At 37.6% G+C, this 16,402-nt stretch overlaps 1 protein-coding gene across 5 annotated transcripts in view; it reads left to right on the forward strand.

Annotated features, from left to right (window-relative positions):
- LOC135220561 (serine/threonine-protein kinase TNNI3K-like) overlaps positions 1 to 16,402 on the forward strand; it is a 211,609-nt gene that overhangs the window by 126,644 nt on the left and 68,563 nt on the right. For all 5 annotated transcript variants that reach the window (XM_064257781.1, XM_064257780.1, XM_064257783.1 and 2 more), the window contains 2 exons: positions 1,053 to 1,233; positions 15,406 to 15,537. In XM_064257781.1, coding sequence (XP_064113851.1) covers positions 1,053 to 1,233; positions 15,406 to 15,537 — 313 coding nt within the window. The remainder of the gene's footprint in view (positions 1 to 1,052; positions 1,234 to 15,405; positions 15,538 to 16,402) is intronic.

Consider the following 16,402-nt stretch of genomic DNA (forward strand, 5'->3'; position numbering starts at 1 on the left):
AGAAATGAACAACAGACTTTCCAACCAGTTTCTAGATGGATATAAAGAAAGTTTGCCTACAATATCACATGCACTAAAATTGTATGAACAAATGTAAATGAAATGGCACAATTCATTCCTCTATTGACTGGTTCAGGGAATGGCATACAAAGGAATAATTTTTTCCCTTTTATTATTTCATGCTTATAATCTTTAGAATACAAAAATGCAAAGTAAATTATTTCATCTTTTCTTATTCTACATTATTTATTATCATAATATGTTGATACGAAAAACAATATCAGTGTAAAAAAAAAAAAAAACTCAAAAAAGCATAAAAATTAGCACAGACCAAATGACCACTGTGTGAGCCAGAAAATATGACAATATCGGAGCCACTGTTTTCATCATCACTGTGGATCACTGCTAAGAATGCAGAAGTATGTGAGCACAAAATTAATGAATGAAAATTTCTTATATATTTTAGGTACAGTCAATGATTTTCAGTACAATTCCCTTTTCATTGCTATACATTCCCATGGGGTTTAGTTTAAAAATGTTTGATAATACAGTATGTTGTTTAGTACTCATTTGTTTGTTGATGTGTAAAAAGAGTAATTTTCATTATTCCCTTTTCATTCTGTACATTCTCATCAGTCTTTCTCATTGGAGAGAGAATGGAGAAGGAAAAATACATATAATACTTGACAATTTCTTAAAATCTCTCTTATATTATGTATACATATATGGATCTATAATGAAGTAGCATGCACAGTCCTGTACAGCACACAGATGTATGTAACCAATGGAAATCGCATTATATTTGGGTCTTTGTTTGATTAAATGTTATCTGTGGATTTTTGCTTTCTTTTTAGGTTATCTACCATGGATAAGGGGGCGACTAGTGTTTAATGCTAGACAGTTTCACAATTTGGAAGGATCTTTAGTTCAGTTATACAGTAAAGGCATTAGAGTTATTTCTTGCAATAGTTTCCACATGCATGTTCTCATTACTTAGTTAACTTGTAGTTTTGCTGTTTGTTTCTCTAATGCATTACTTTTTGTATAAACAGGACATGTTATCAAGGATGGCTTGAATGTGCAAAGGCACTGTTAACGTATGGTGGCTCAAGTTTATTACTGAAAGAAAACCTTTGGGGAGAGACTCCCCTTCATGCTGCATGTACTGGAGGGCATAGTATTGACCTTGTTGATTACCTTCTTAGTCAAGATGCTGCTTTTGTCAATTACCAGGTAAGAGTTTTGCCACTTAAGAAAAGGGTCTTAGAAGAGCTTGGATAAACACTATTTCATCACAGTATAAACCAACCCAAAAGCAAAATACATAACATTTTTGCAGCACTTGAAATTACAGCCAATCAAATTTACCTCACTAATTTTGGCTAGCATGTATTTGGATGGGTGAATACGAGTAATTACTAGGCAGTAACATTTTCAATACACTTGTAGCCTCTGATTCAGTGAATGAAATGACTTTTGAGCGTTTTTAAAATGTAAACCACATTATTTGGACCGTCTAAAACTAAGTCCCGGAAATTCTGTATAGAATATAAATCTGTAGATTTGAAAGTTTAATCAGCCAACCAGTTTTGTTCTAGTAAATGATATTTACAATTAGAAACTTGAAATTGTACATTAAAAAAATACTGTTTGAAAGCATATTAGAATAATTCAGATGTATAAAAACATATGGGAATAATAAACATTTTTAGAGCATAGAAAATTGACAGTTAGCATGGACTTGGAAGAAATATTAAAAGTTCTGGCTATAGAATGCTCAGATTCATGACTAGATTGTGGTTACAAGTGAAGATGTGGAGAGAAGTGGCATCTAGTGGGAGGAAGATAGCCTTGAGAAGGGATGAGTTACAGTAACTCACAAAAGGAGTGAATATGAAAGCACATATTGTGATGAACACAGAGTAGGTAGGAAGAGGAAATTGTGGCAGAGTGGATAATTGAATGATTAGACCTATTGTGATTTAAGACAGAAGATGCAGAGGACAGAAAAGTGGAGAGAACTTGATAGATACCCAACCCCATCAGTGGAAAAAACTGATGTAAAAATATTTGTGATGAAAATTTCAGTAATTAAAGTTTTCATTAAAATCAGACTGAATCATAATGAACAAAATTGATGAAAGGATTTGAATAGAAAATTTAATACTTTATTACATTTATATATTTTTTAAACGTTTGAAAACAATATTTTTATTACATTTATATATATTTTAAACATTTGAAAACATAATATTTTAAGGTATTTTTTGTGATTGTCCAAATTTGTGTTCAACAGATTGCCTTGGTAATTGATACCATGCAAACAAAAACATTTTAAAGACTTGTACTTTTATACTTTTTAAAAATCAAAATTAAATTTATACACTCACTCAAATAATTCTGTAGCATTTTCCAGATTTTATTGGACAATAGGTGGTGTTTTTTTTTTTTTTGGCAATTATACAATGAGTGAATGAAGCCAAGTTTTGCAGTGATTATTTTGGTTGGCATATTTGAGGTGGACCCTGTCTGTTCTTTTCCATAAATTTTTGTTTGTTTGTTTTTCTATGATATGGTAGCAAATCACAGTAAATTAAAAGATGGTAGTATGTACTGTAGTATTTTACTACCAAGATTATCAGCTTCTGCAATAGTTATTATTTCATCAGTAACTTGTAAAACAGGGGTCTATAAAACAGTTACAGTTGTTATTCATGGTAATTGTATGCATACTGTTACAAATAAAACCTTTTACAAAGGCCATTATAGTAACTGGAGAACAGTAAACCTAGTATAATAGGTCATGTAGATGTAAGATATACCATTCATTTCCTCCTCTCCTCTATCACATCCATGTATCTATGGTTTATATGTTGATGCTAAGCTGCTTTGTTAATGCTAATGATTAATGACTTTTACATGAAGTGCTTTTGCCTGTTTTCATCTTATTTATATGAATGAGTTGATTTTGCCCCACCCTTGTGTGATATCGACATAAGAGATGAGAGTATGGAGAGATTTTTCCATGAGTGTATGATAATGATATTAAGAATTAGTGTTGTGTTGAAATCATTATATGCGATTTATCTTTTTTTCATGTAATCTTGATAGTTGCAGTGTTAAATATTTGGTAGTAATCATGGTAAATTTTTTTGTATTCAAACTTTAGCTTCCTACTTATCTTTTCTTCTTAGTAACCTGCAGTAATTTTTTAAAAACATTTTGTCCAATTTTTCTAAAATAAATATTTTTCTTGTCATTCTTTTATACATTTTTTTGTGTGATTAATGATATTCTAATAAGGGAAGTGCATTTTGTTTTGTCATTGTTTGATGAACAAAATCTGAAAGTGTTGAAAAATTAGATTGTGTGTACAAACCCATTACACATTTACAATACTCAACTTTGTGATTAGAAAATTGCCAAAACACTCCATTCCATGTAAAAAAAAAAGTTATTGTAGAGCAGGTATACCATTTAATACTTGTATCCCTGGGTGACTCAGCTACAATAAGAATTAGAATTGGGGGTTGGGGGTTGCTACTGCATATGGTAATTACAGTATTTGTTCATATAGAAAAAAAGTTTTATTATAAAAGTTTTTTTCACAATAAACCCAATTGCCTATAATGGCGTGATTTGCAATTTACGTGGGATGAATTGAGGTCCTTAATCCCTGACTTTTCTAACTGAGAATCTTTGGTTTTAAGAAGTGAAAAGGAAATTGTGTTTGTGTGACTGAAACCCTGATGAGTAATAGTTTCAGCAATTACATGGACAAAGCTGCCTCAGAGAGATTACTAATCTTTCCAAGGAGACATCTTTAAATAAAAAAAGAACTAATAAATCTCAAGAGCATGTCAATGACTGTGCATATCTACGGAATTTATTTTCAACCTGGCCAGTCATAGTATTATTTGCACCCTTATATGGTAGCAGGGAAATTTTTGCTACATATAGTGAATAATATTTATACCTTTAAAGTATGTCTTGATGCTTTCTAATAACTTACCTCAAACTTGAAGCTTTTCTAGATTGTACTACAGATTGAGATAACATTCTAACCTTTGTTATCCAAGGTGTCTGATTAATGTTATTAGTTTGGTTGCATGTGTGATCCAGTTTTAATCGCTGGCGCTGATTTCTGCTTATTGGTACCAATAATTGGGTATTGGCACTGATACGTACATACCAGAGGGGCTGACTTTGTCATCCAAGGTGTCTGATTGATGTTATTAATTTGGTTGCATGTTCTGTAAGGCAGTCCCTTGTAATCGATGGCCTCGGTTATCGGCGATCCAATTTTATGGTGCTTGTCTAGCGATGAAAATTGGCAATTTTTGGCACCAATTTCTGCTCATTGGTACTTATAATTGGGTATTGGCGCTGATACATACTTACCAGAGGCGCCAATCTTTGGTTATTGGCTCTGATAAGTGCCGAAAGTAGTAGATTTCCGGTTATCGGTGATTTTTGCTTATTGTCATGCCGTTGGATTGGAACCCATGTCAGTGATAGCCAGGGACTGTTTGTACTGCTTTTGCCAGTACATTGTATAAGGTTAGAGTTTTCACTTTTTCCTAGGAGGTTATTATCTGCTCTATTTTCTGAGTATATTAGATTATATAGATTATAATTTTTTTCCTATAAGTAACCACATACAGGCAGTCCCCGGCTTACGACATTCCAAGGTTATGGCACTTTTCAATTATATTCGTCAGAAATTATTTCCAGGTTTATGACTCATGTTCCCTGGTTACATCACTTACGACGCTGATCTGGTGGATGAAATATGACTCCAAAAATGCAAAATACTCAATATTTGAAGATTTTTTTGATGATATATGCAATAAAAATACATTTTACATATTTTTTAATACACCCAAAGCATTAAAACTAAGGTTTCCTTAGGATTTTTGACGATTTTCCAGCTTATGACGATTTTCAGCTTACGACGCATCTCAAGAATGGAACCCCTGTCGTAACCCGGGGACTGCCTGTACTAGGTATCACCATTAGAGGAAATGGAGCCCTACTAAGTCCAGTGAAACATTCTGAACAGTGATGTAGGATCCCCTACTCTTCAGTACATTACTGTCCCTTTGCTCACACTTACGCCAAATAGTCTTGTTAGATTCTCTATGAACACTTTTTTTTCTTTCTGTATGAATTAGACAATATTGAATATACTACACCCTCTTTTTATTTACCATTCTCATCAAAATTCAAAGCTTGTGGTTACTGTATAGAAATCAGTATGAGCTAATGACCAATCAGCAACCAGTTCTAAGCTGTTTGCCATTAAGGACATAATGAACTTGTATAAATATGACAGCTCAAAAAATAATTAGAAAAGAGTTCTTGAAATGGCCCCTAATATCCAACACCCTTTAGTTATGTAAATTTGCAAAGAATCTCTGGGGAGGAACATATTAAAATTGTGCTCTACAGATATGGGAACAGTTGTGGGAAAAAGTAAGTGGTTGAAGCGTTGACAGGAAGAAATATGGACATTTGATGTGTTGAGGAGATCAGATACAAAAAGGGTTAACTTAGAAACTATGGGTAGTGACACAGAAATAGTCTTGTCGTTTGACAGTGAGACAGGAGAGAATGGAGTAGGCATCCTGGTCAGAGATGAAATGGCAGATGATAGAAGTTGGGTAAATGGATGAAAAATAGCAAAGCTATATTGATTTTATGAAATAAGGTGATATGTACATTTTTGGTTTGTTCGCAAGTCAAGACCAAAAGTAGTAAAGCAACTTGAGAATGGATTGTGTAAGTTTTGACAATTTTTTTATTCAACAGTGTTCAGGAAAAATGGCATGAGGGAGAAGTAGTATTGGAACTTTGCTTAACACAGTGCATAATAAATACAAATAAAAGTGTATCTCATCATGTAAAAGCTGAAACTCAGATTGATTATATGATGAAAAATATGAGTAGCAAAATAGTAAAGGACTGTACTGGTATATCAGGTGAGGGGTTGCTTGAATCAACATAGATTGTTGTTAGCTAGTTTAATAGTGAAATATGGAAAGATGAAAAAAGTTGAAATGTAAATATAAAGGAGTATTAAGAGGATGAGCATAGTAGTAAAAAGTGGTCCATGGGAACTGCTGATACTGAGACACACAAGGTATGTTGGTTGACATCAGGGAAAGGTTGCATAGAAGAAAAAGTCATGGTGCTGGAATCAAGATGTACAATGGACAACTGGAAAGAGTCCTCAAGCTCTGAGAGAGGACAGGCAGCAAGGAAGATATAGATATAAAGTATATAATGAAGAGAGGGAGGTTAAAACACAATTTGTAAGGGCAAAGAAGAGGGAGTTTAGAGGATTGGCATCAGAAAACCTATACAGGAGAGGGAAGAGTGTAATTATTCAGATAGAAAAACAGCTAAGGAAATATGGAAAAGATTTACAAATGGAAAGTATAAGTGAGAGATTAGATGAATAAATGTGAAGTGGATAATATATTGGAGTGGTGGGGTAGTATTTTGATTATCTTCTGAATGAAAAAAATGAAGACAGACTGGAGGATGTATCACAGATAAGAAGGAACAGCAGTAGTTTGGCTTCATGCCACAGAGGTTTACAGAAGCAGTGTTTGTAATGAGAATAGTGTAGATAAAGTACTATGCAAAGAAGAAATTAAACTGTATATTTGGAAAGGCATTTGACAGAGTATCAAGACAAATAATGAAATGGATGTTATAAAGGTAGATAATGCCAGAAACACTTGTTAAGTTAGTGATGTTACTTTACGATAACAAGAATGTTGAGTGAAAATGGCTGTTGTATCCAAAGCATTGAAGTCCATCAAGGATAAGCACTGAGCTTCTAGGTTTATCAAAGTACATTAATTGAAAAAACTACTACATACTGAATAGAGGAAGAGGAGGTGGAAGAGTGAAGTGGAGGGAGATGGCTGAAAATTATTGTAAGCAGAATAAAGGTAATTGTAACTAGAACGGGAGCAAAGGAAAAAGTACAATTAGGAAAGTTGCCACATGGTTGTTGTGGGAAATGTGTGGAGGTGAACTCTGTAATGTATACCAAATATTACAAGACATATATGAAGTGAGAGACATATAGCCTGAAGTATATTACAAGAGCAGAAGAGAGGAGTCTAGCTAGATGGGTAGGTATTAGAAGTAGAGAATTTCTGTTGTCTTTGTGACACTGGACTGTAAAGCAGGAGTTGAGAGAGTTGTAGGAAAGAGAATAGCTGGTAAATAAACGTCACATTAGAGTGAAGATATATATTTAGTGGGTACGTAAGGCTTTTAGTATTCTGTGCCGTAGAAACATGGATACTGACATTGGAAATAGAGATTTTGATAAAGGTGACCATAATATGTTAGAATTTATGGTTGGAGTATAGGGAAAAGACTTTTTATACAAGAAGAATTGGCAGAGGGATGTAGTGTTCAGAGGCTGAAAAGAAAGACAGATGTGAAGTAATGGGACTGGGAACAGTCGGTTACGAAAGCATTGTATATGGACATAGCAGGAAAAAGACCTGTAGAAATCCCCAGAAAATCAGGGGGAAATGGAGTTGATAAAGATCTCTAGTCATAATTTGAGCTTAGGCTGAAAAAGTACCAGGCAGAAGAGATTGGGAACATTTTACTTAATGTCCTAACCCCATGACTACAAACATTATAATGAAGGTGGTGATTGATGCTTACTGTACTATATCCTAGTATTTTTAACATTTTCATTTCAACTTCCATGCATTACTTGTAGGATTTGTGTGTGCAACTTACCAAGTAGTTACATAGCTATAGTTTCTAAAACCGTCGACAGCTAGAATTTTTGAAATTCGCGGTAGCACTAGTTTGTTTGGGTCAGGTGATACTCCCTGCCCACTATCGGGGGAGTGAGGAACCAACACCGTACGAAAATCAGTTGTTTCTGCCGGCTGGTACCGTTAACACAGTTTCAATAGTCGGGAATTTTTGGAATTCTTTATCATCGCTCATTGTTGGAGTTATTTGGTGAAGTACTCTTAAAATATTGGTAGCTTTTGTTTTCGGTGATTAGCTATTTAGGAATTCAAATAGTTTTAAACATTTTTGCACCAAAATTAACGTTTTGAATTGGTCTACAAAATGTCAGACACTAGTACATCTGGGATTAGGTATTGTAGTAAAGGCTGCAATACTAGGATCACTAAAGTTTGTAATGATCCACATTCAGTTTGCACAGGTTGTAGGGGACATTCTTTTACAACAGATCAAACGTGGAGAATGTATAAAAAGAGAAAAGCAGCTTCTAGAGCTAAAGCTAAAAGCTTAGTTAGTCAGGAATTGTCTAATGATAATTTGTCTCTTTCTGAACCTTCCCTGCCACCTGTCATTCCTAGTCCTAATCTTGGCTCTCTTACACTCGTGCCCGATGCTGTGGCCAATTTAGAGGCAAGAGTAGAACGGAAGTTTTCGATCATGCTTCAAGCGATGGAGAAGTTAGGAGCATCCATGAAAACCCTGATGGACAAGGTAAGTGGTGAAGTGAGTGCAAGTGCAAGTGTTGTGGAGGAGGTGGCTGTTCGGCCCACTGATTCTCCTAGGCAAAGGTCCCTGTCAAACTTCCCAGAACCTGGGAGGAGGCATACTGGTAGTCCAAGGGAGGTCAGTGGGGTCTGTCCACGAGCAGTTGCCCCCTCAGGCGATTCTATTGACAAATCCCAGATTGCAACAGAGCGCCCTTGGAAAGGCGTCTCTAAAGGAGTACTGCTTTTATCTAGTGCTTCCAGTTCCGGGGAGTCCTCTCCCAGGCGCCAGTGGCAATTCCATGACGAGTCCTGTCCATTGAAAAGGAAGGTTCGGAAGTTGTCTCCATCTCCATTGGCACTCAGGAATACAGTTGCAACCGAGCGTCCATTAGTGCCCGAACATCCACTAGCACCTGAGCGTCCACTAGCACCCGAGCGTCCACTAGCGCCCACTATCGCCCGAGCGTCCATTGGCGCCCGAGCATCCACAGGTACACAAGCAACCAGGTGCACAGATGGACCAGTATGAAGCTCTCAGACAGTCCATGTCATCAATTTCAGCTTCAGTCTTACCAACAGGATCTCAGGTGATGGCTCCTTCTTTTTCAGTCATCCAGAACAAATTAGATAGCATTTTGGGCTTTATTTAGTCTGCGGTGCCCCTGGTTCAACCTATAGAGAACTTATCACCAATTTCTTCAGCTGAAGAAGAAGAGAAAGGAGAAGAGGAGGATAAAGAGTCTTCTCTCCACTGCATACAAAGCCTTGCTGTTTTACTTTGTTGAAAATTTTTCGGATTCGTTCTCGCCAGTGACTCCCACGTTGTCAGTGTCTTCTTACATGGGAGACAACTAGGAAGACTCCAGGAAATTACCCAAACTAGTACTGTCCTTTTTGGCTCAAAAAGCTTTAAAGGAAATTAACCTTTGGCCTGAGGATAAGAGGGATCAAGGCAAAGTTAACTTCAGTTTCCTTCTTTCTCATCTTTTAACGAGAAGACATTTATGTTACGAAACTGAAGAGCTCTCTCTTTGGGTGTGTCTGCCTCCACCCAGGGAGACTTCATCGCATTTATTGACTTGGCGAGAAGATTGGCTTTCAACTTGGCCAAGATCATGTTTACAACGTCAGAATTAGATCACCTAATTAAAAATGTTATTAGTTTCCTGGACTGGACAGTAGGAGCCTTGGGACATAAACTCAAGAGTTATTCCATGTTGGATGAGGAAGCCTTTGCAGACATTTCGGGAGTGATCAGTTTAGATAAGGGGATTAGAGATGGATCCTCAGAACTAGCCTCTCTTCATGTTAGGCATCCTAAAGAAGAGAGCTTTGGTGTTCTTTTACATCTAAAGGAGTTTCTCATACTCAAAAGTGCCTTTCTGTATTCGCCTTTGGATAAGAAGCACCTGTTTCCAGAGGAGACAGTAGTGCTAGTTGCCTCCAAATTGCAAAAGAAAGCAACACAGGATCTTCTCTTGCAATCCACTAAACGTACTAGAGAAAATATTCCCTGTGTACGTCCCTCACCAGCCAGCCGAGGACAACCCTTTCGGGGCAGGGGATTCGGTAGATATTTCCCAAGATCAAGGGGTAGAGCATGTTTCACCCTTAGATCTATTAAAAAATCCACAACCAACCCCTCGACCAAAAAGTAATGTATCAGTCCTTCATGCACCAGTAGGAGCGAGACTCCATCAATTTTGGGAAGAATGGGAAGCAAGAGGGGCGGAACCTTGGATCGTAAAGGTTTTAAGAGAAGGATACAATATTCCGTTCAAGAGAAAGCCACCGTTATCAGGCTCTCCGATAGCTTTGAGAGCTTACTCAGAAAATTCAAAGAAATTCATCACCCTTTTGGAAGAGGTTTCATCCCTCTTGCAAAATAAAGCAATAGAGTTGGTAGAAGAGCCACTAACCCCAGGTTTCTACAATCGTCTGTTCGTTGTCCCCAAGTCATCGGGGGGATGGAGACCAGTATCGGATGTAAGCACTCTGAACCTATACTATGTGTAGAAGACAAAGTTCAAGATGGAGACGATCAGTCTGTTCTTTCATCAATCCATCAGGGGGATTGGATGATCTCCATCGATATGGAGGATGCATATTTTCACATTCCAATACACCAAAACTCAGAGAGAGTGCTGTGTTTCGGGTTTTCGACCGCCCCACAAGTATTCACCTGAGTGCTAGCTCCCATTGCGATATGGTTACATCTAGTCGGGATAAGGATATCCCTTTATTTGGATGATTAGCTTCTCCGGTCACAAACAAAGGAGAGGTGCACGGAGGACCTTCAGAAAACCCTGACTCTAGCTCAGGAATTAGGACTCTTAATAAACAGGCAAAAGTCTCAGTTACTCCCCAGTAAGGAACTAGTCTATTTGGGGATGAGGATCAACTCAGTGAGTTTTTGGGCTTTTACATCCCCACAAAGAATCAAGTCGTGCCTACAGAAGGTAGAGAAATTTGTAGTTCTCCAGGAATGCTCTGCAAAGGAATGGATGAGTCTTTTGGGCACACTATCCTCTATAGAACAATTCGTGACACTAGGGAGACTGCATATGAGGAACCTACAGTTCTTCCTCAGGGCAAACTGGAACAGAAAGAAGTTTCTGGACTCTTTTACGTTCTGTATCACACAAGAAATAAAGGAGGACCTAGTATCACACAAGAAATAAAGGAGGACCTACAATGGTGGAAGTTAAGAGAAAGACTTATAGAAGGGAGATCCCTCCTCCTCATATCAAGGTTGGGGAGCGATTGTGGGGGAAAGGAAGTATCAGGCATTTGGAATGCACTACAAAAACAGTGGCATATAAATTGGAAGGAACCGACCACCATCCACTGGGGATTGTTGAAATTTGCGGACGAAGTTCGCAACAAAGTAGTGGCAATACATTCGGACAGTACGACAGCACTCTCGTACATAAGGAAACAATGAGGGACACTCTTTTTTTCTCTTTGCAAAACGACAAGGAGCCTGCTGTTATGGGCAAATTGGAATCACACCACATTAATAACAAGGTTCATTCAGGGAAAATTCAATGTACTCATGGACGAACTAAGCCACAGGAGGCAAGTACTTCACACGGAATGGATGATGAACCCAGTGGTATGCCTCGAATTGTGAAAACTGTGGGGAAAACCTATGATAGGTCTGTTTGCCACAGCAAGAAACCATCGTCTCCCCCTTTACTGTTCACCAGCCCCGGACACGAAAGTATGGGCGACAGATGTGATGCTTTTGGACTGGTTGAACAAGGACTTGTACACTTTTCCTCCATTCAAGATGGTGAGAGAAGTCATCAACAAATTCGGAACACATCACAACGTTTCGATGACCCTCATTGCTCCATTCTGGCCAGCACAGGAATGGTTCCCAGACCTACTGGTGGATTGGCAAAGGTTACTTCCTCAGAGAACACATCTACTCAGAAAACCCCACTTCAGAAGGTTCCATCAAGGATTGTCCACTCTGTCCTTAACCGCTTACAAACTGTCCGACAACTCTTACGAGCAAAAGGGTTTTCAAGACAAGCGGTGAGAGCTATCGCTCAGAGCAGAAGGGAATCCTTAAGTAAAGTCTACCAGGCAAAGTGGTCTGTGTTTAGAGCCTGGTGTAGAAAACATAATTTTTCGTCTTCTAAGACAACTATAACAGAAATGGCAGATTTTCTTTTATATCTGAGAACAGATAGGAATCTGTCTACCGTGACTATCAAAGGTTATAAGGCATTGTTGGGGTCTGTTTTCAATCACAGAGGATTTGAAGTATCGACGAATAGAGATCTTGCAGATCTTATTAAATCCTTTGATATAGAAAAACCCAAAGGTTTGAAAATATTATCTTGGAACCTAGATGTAGTACTTAAGTGGCTGTTGGAAACTCCTTGTGAGCCATTGCAAAGAGAATCGTTGAGAGATTTGATGAGAAAGACCCTATTCTTAGTAGCCCTGTCTACAGCTAAAAGGGTAAGTGAAATAAATGCCATGGACAAGAGAATAGGATTTGCACAGGGTAATGCAGTATGCGCATTAACCTTGGGATTTTTAGCAAAAACCGAGATTCCGTCCAAACCATGGCCTCGTTCTTTCAGTATAAAAACCTTCATGGACTTAGTAAGACTGGAAGAAGAAGAGAGTTACTCTGCCCGGTCAGAGCTCTGAAATGTTATTTACAAAGGACAAAAAATTACGGGCCCATCCAATCGTTTATGGTGTTCGGTAAGGAATCCTGCACGCCCGATGTCTAAAAACGCCCTGGCATTCTTCTTAGGTAGTGTAATTGTAGATGCTCATTCACAAGTGAAAGAAACTGATCTTAATAAACTTCAAGTGAAAGCTCACGAGGTGAGAGCAGTGACAACATCCCACTCGTTTAAACACAATCTCTCTTTGGACTCGATTATAAGCAACGTATTGGAAATGTAAATCAGTGTTCGCCTCGCATTACTTGCTTGATATTGAAACAGTCTATGAAAATTGTAGTACCCTGGGTCCATATTTAGCGGCTGGCACAGCATTTGGTAAGGGTGTATAGGATTCCTAGCCTATCTCTTCGCCTTGAATAAGGTTGTTGAGTTTTCAGGGGAGCCTGGAGGTACTATGGATGTACTAGGAGTACCCTTCAGTCAAGTGTATAGTCGGGTATGAATATTATGGTTATGGTGAAGGTGATATGATTTTGCTCTGGTAACATGATGTTATATGGTACTGCGCCCCTGGTAGGGGCATCCTTTGGTTGACCATGCTAGCCACAGACATTCCTTAGCTGCATGGGTCCCACTTTTTAGAGGACAAGCCAGGCTATACTGCCACATCCCTATGAGTTAAGGCGAGCGACTTCCAGAGGCAGTAATCAACTGTTCAGCTCTCTTAACAGGAAAGGAACCAACAAGTATTTGCATGGATGCTACCACTAAGTATATATTTTATTTTTATTAAATTTTAAAAGATATGTGCATATCCATGGATCCCACCTCCTACAATGTGGGATTCAGCTATGTAACTACTTGGTAAGGTGCATACATAAAAATGACATTTTTATGATAAAATAAGATTTTATGTATACTTACCAAATAGTTACATGATCAAAGCCCGCCCTCCTCCCCTAACATGCATAATAGGGCATAAACAACTGATTTTCGTATGGTGTTGGTTCCTCACTCCCCCGATAGTGAGCGGGGGGGTATCACCTGACCAAAACAAACTAGCGCTACCACAAATTTTGAAAATTCTAGCTGCCGACGGTTTTAGAAACTAGAGCTATGTAACTACTTGGCAAGTATACATAAAATCTTATTTTATCGTAAGAATGTCACATTCAAATATAATGTGTTTGGTCTTGATCATAACAGACAAATGGGACTTGATACTATTCTGATTACTATAGTACTGCAAAATTTAAGTATATCATACTTATGCCAGACCACTGAGCTGATTAACAGCCCTCCTAAGGCTGGCCCAAAGAATTAGATATTTTTGCATGGCTAGGAGCCAATTGGTTACTTAGCAATGAGACCTACAGCTACCTTATTGTGGGATCCAAACCACATCGAGAAGTGAATTTCTATCACCAGAAATAAATTCCTCTGCTTTCACATTGGCAGAGTGGGGAATTGAACCAGGACCCTGAGATTGGTAGTCGAGCACATAAGTGACTCATCCAATGAGGAACTTATGCATATTTAACCCAAAAGTTTATCCTGTAGGGTGATGCACTACCAATTTGTGATCGTGATATCTCCCTTCCTGTAGAGCACATATTGATGGACTTCTCCAAAGATAGAGATGAGAGAAGGCAAATCATATTTCAGGCTCCATAAAAGTTTTAAATGGTGATTTTGATTGTCATGACTTTAAAAGCTTTCAAAATGTTTCTATTATTTCACCATTTTTATATATATACTAGATTACTTGTAGCTAATTTATCACAGCTTTTCTCTTGACAATTGTCATCATATTATTGAATAACCAAAAGGTTCCAATGCCATGTCATCAAACCAAACTTTCATACTCATATCACATGAACTGTAATGGGATTGTAATAAGTAGACTCAGAGTTTGTGTCCACCCTTGCCTCATATGCAGGTATGAGGTAGAGGTATTTACCTGAATTGACTAAAGCAGCAGATAACAGATCTTTATGATTATGAATGAAACACAGCCACCTTTGAAATTCTGCATCTTGAAAGATGCCATAAATATTGAGGTTTTGGTTAACAGAAATAATAAATCTTTAGGTCTTTGAACCTCAACCTAAGCAGACTACCCATCTCAGTAGTATCAGTTTTGTGCACTTTATGCTATGCACCTGATTTTTTCACAGAAAGTTGGACTATACATGCCATTCTTGTCTTCACTGATTATTCATAGATCTGTTGATTTACTCTGAAGATTTTGGATACCCTTCATTGTCGCATGTTGCAGATAAGCATTCTGTTTATCCGATTCTAAGAGATTTACATGCTGAAGATGCCTTGCTTTACATTTTGTAGGTATTGGAGACGATACCTTTTACAAACTAATGCTACTAGAGATATGGATCTGTACTCCTTAAAAGTACCTTGATACTTTACTTGAACCAATAGGCTTACAAAAATAATGGGATCTTTAGCCTCCCACCTAAGTTGGAATTCAGTTTTATATATGATTATTAGGATTGTTATGAAACAAACTAGTTTTTACAATGCAGTGAGCACCCAGAAATCTTACAGCCTTTCTTAATTTCAACAAAAATGTCTGGATTTCAGTAAGGGCATGTTTATATAGTATGTGAGCAATAGATTTGTGTGAAAAAACTTTTGTGTTATAAAAACATGATTTTAATATTAGACCACTTTTAACTTGGAATGTAGTTTTTCATGGCTTCTTATAACAAGTGTTTTTTTTCATAAAGGGTCCAGATGGCCATACTCCTCTTCATTCTGCTTGCTATCATGGAAATACTCGCCTGGTGCAACTTCTGTTGAGTCATGGAGCAGATACAAACATCACAGCACATGATAGGAATAACAATTGTGACAAAAGGGTAATGCTGCAAGAGGATTTTTTTTATTTTAGACATTTATAATAACAATGGGAATGTAGGCATAGAACAACAAGAAAGTTCTCTGGTAATTTAATTTCAATCTTAACACAAATGATTTACTTAATATCCCCTCTGTGTTATTGTTGTCGCTAAGATTATTAACTTCTTTTGTTTGTGACTGTATGCATATATTCTCATCTAATCCTGATGTTTGCCTAAGCCCAGTTTCTGTCATTTTCTGGTCCTTCCCAATGGTCTTTATTCCACTCTTCTCCGCATTTCATCTCTCTGCATTTCATCACAGTTTATTTTCATGTAAGTTAGTTTTCTTGTCTTGATTGTTGCAACATAATGTTCTCCCTGCTCACCCATTCCTTCTCAGATGATATGGTGTCATGCACCTACTATAAATTTCAGGGACCTCGAGTCATTGTTTTCTCAAATATCTTTCAAACTAATTTGATTGAAATAGCACTTTGACACAGTGTTCAAGACACCTCCCGCTAATTTTTGTAAATAGTACAGTGCATTGTCAAATGGTGTTAGTTAAGGTGTTTACTTCTGATTTACTTGGTGTTGCCAGGTATCGCCAACCTATGCATTATTCGAACGTCCTTTATCCCCATCCCGTCATTCCCTACTCCCCTCTCTCTCCCATCCCCTCCTCATCTCTCCCTCAACCCACTTTCCTGGCCTCCCCGTTTCCACCCCCACCATTTCCTGTGTATTATATTATATTGAGTAATACTGGATGTTATAAATATGTTGGATTTTGTAGATAATGTGTTCATTTAATTACTTTTACGTATTGTATTTTCTTAAGTTATGTGAATGGGAGTAGACTAAAGGCCCTTGGTCAGGCATT

Source organism: Macrobrachium nipponense, chromosome 2, assembly GCF_015104395.2.
Source record: "Macrobrachium nipponense isolate FS-2020 chromosome 2, ASM1510439v2, whole genome shotgun sequence".
Taxonomy (NCBI): Eukaryota; Metazoa; Arthropoda; class Malacostraca; order Decapoda; family Palaemonidae; genus Macrobrachium; species Macrobrachium nipponense.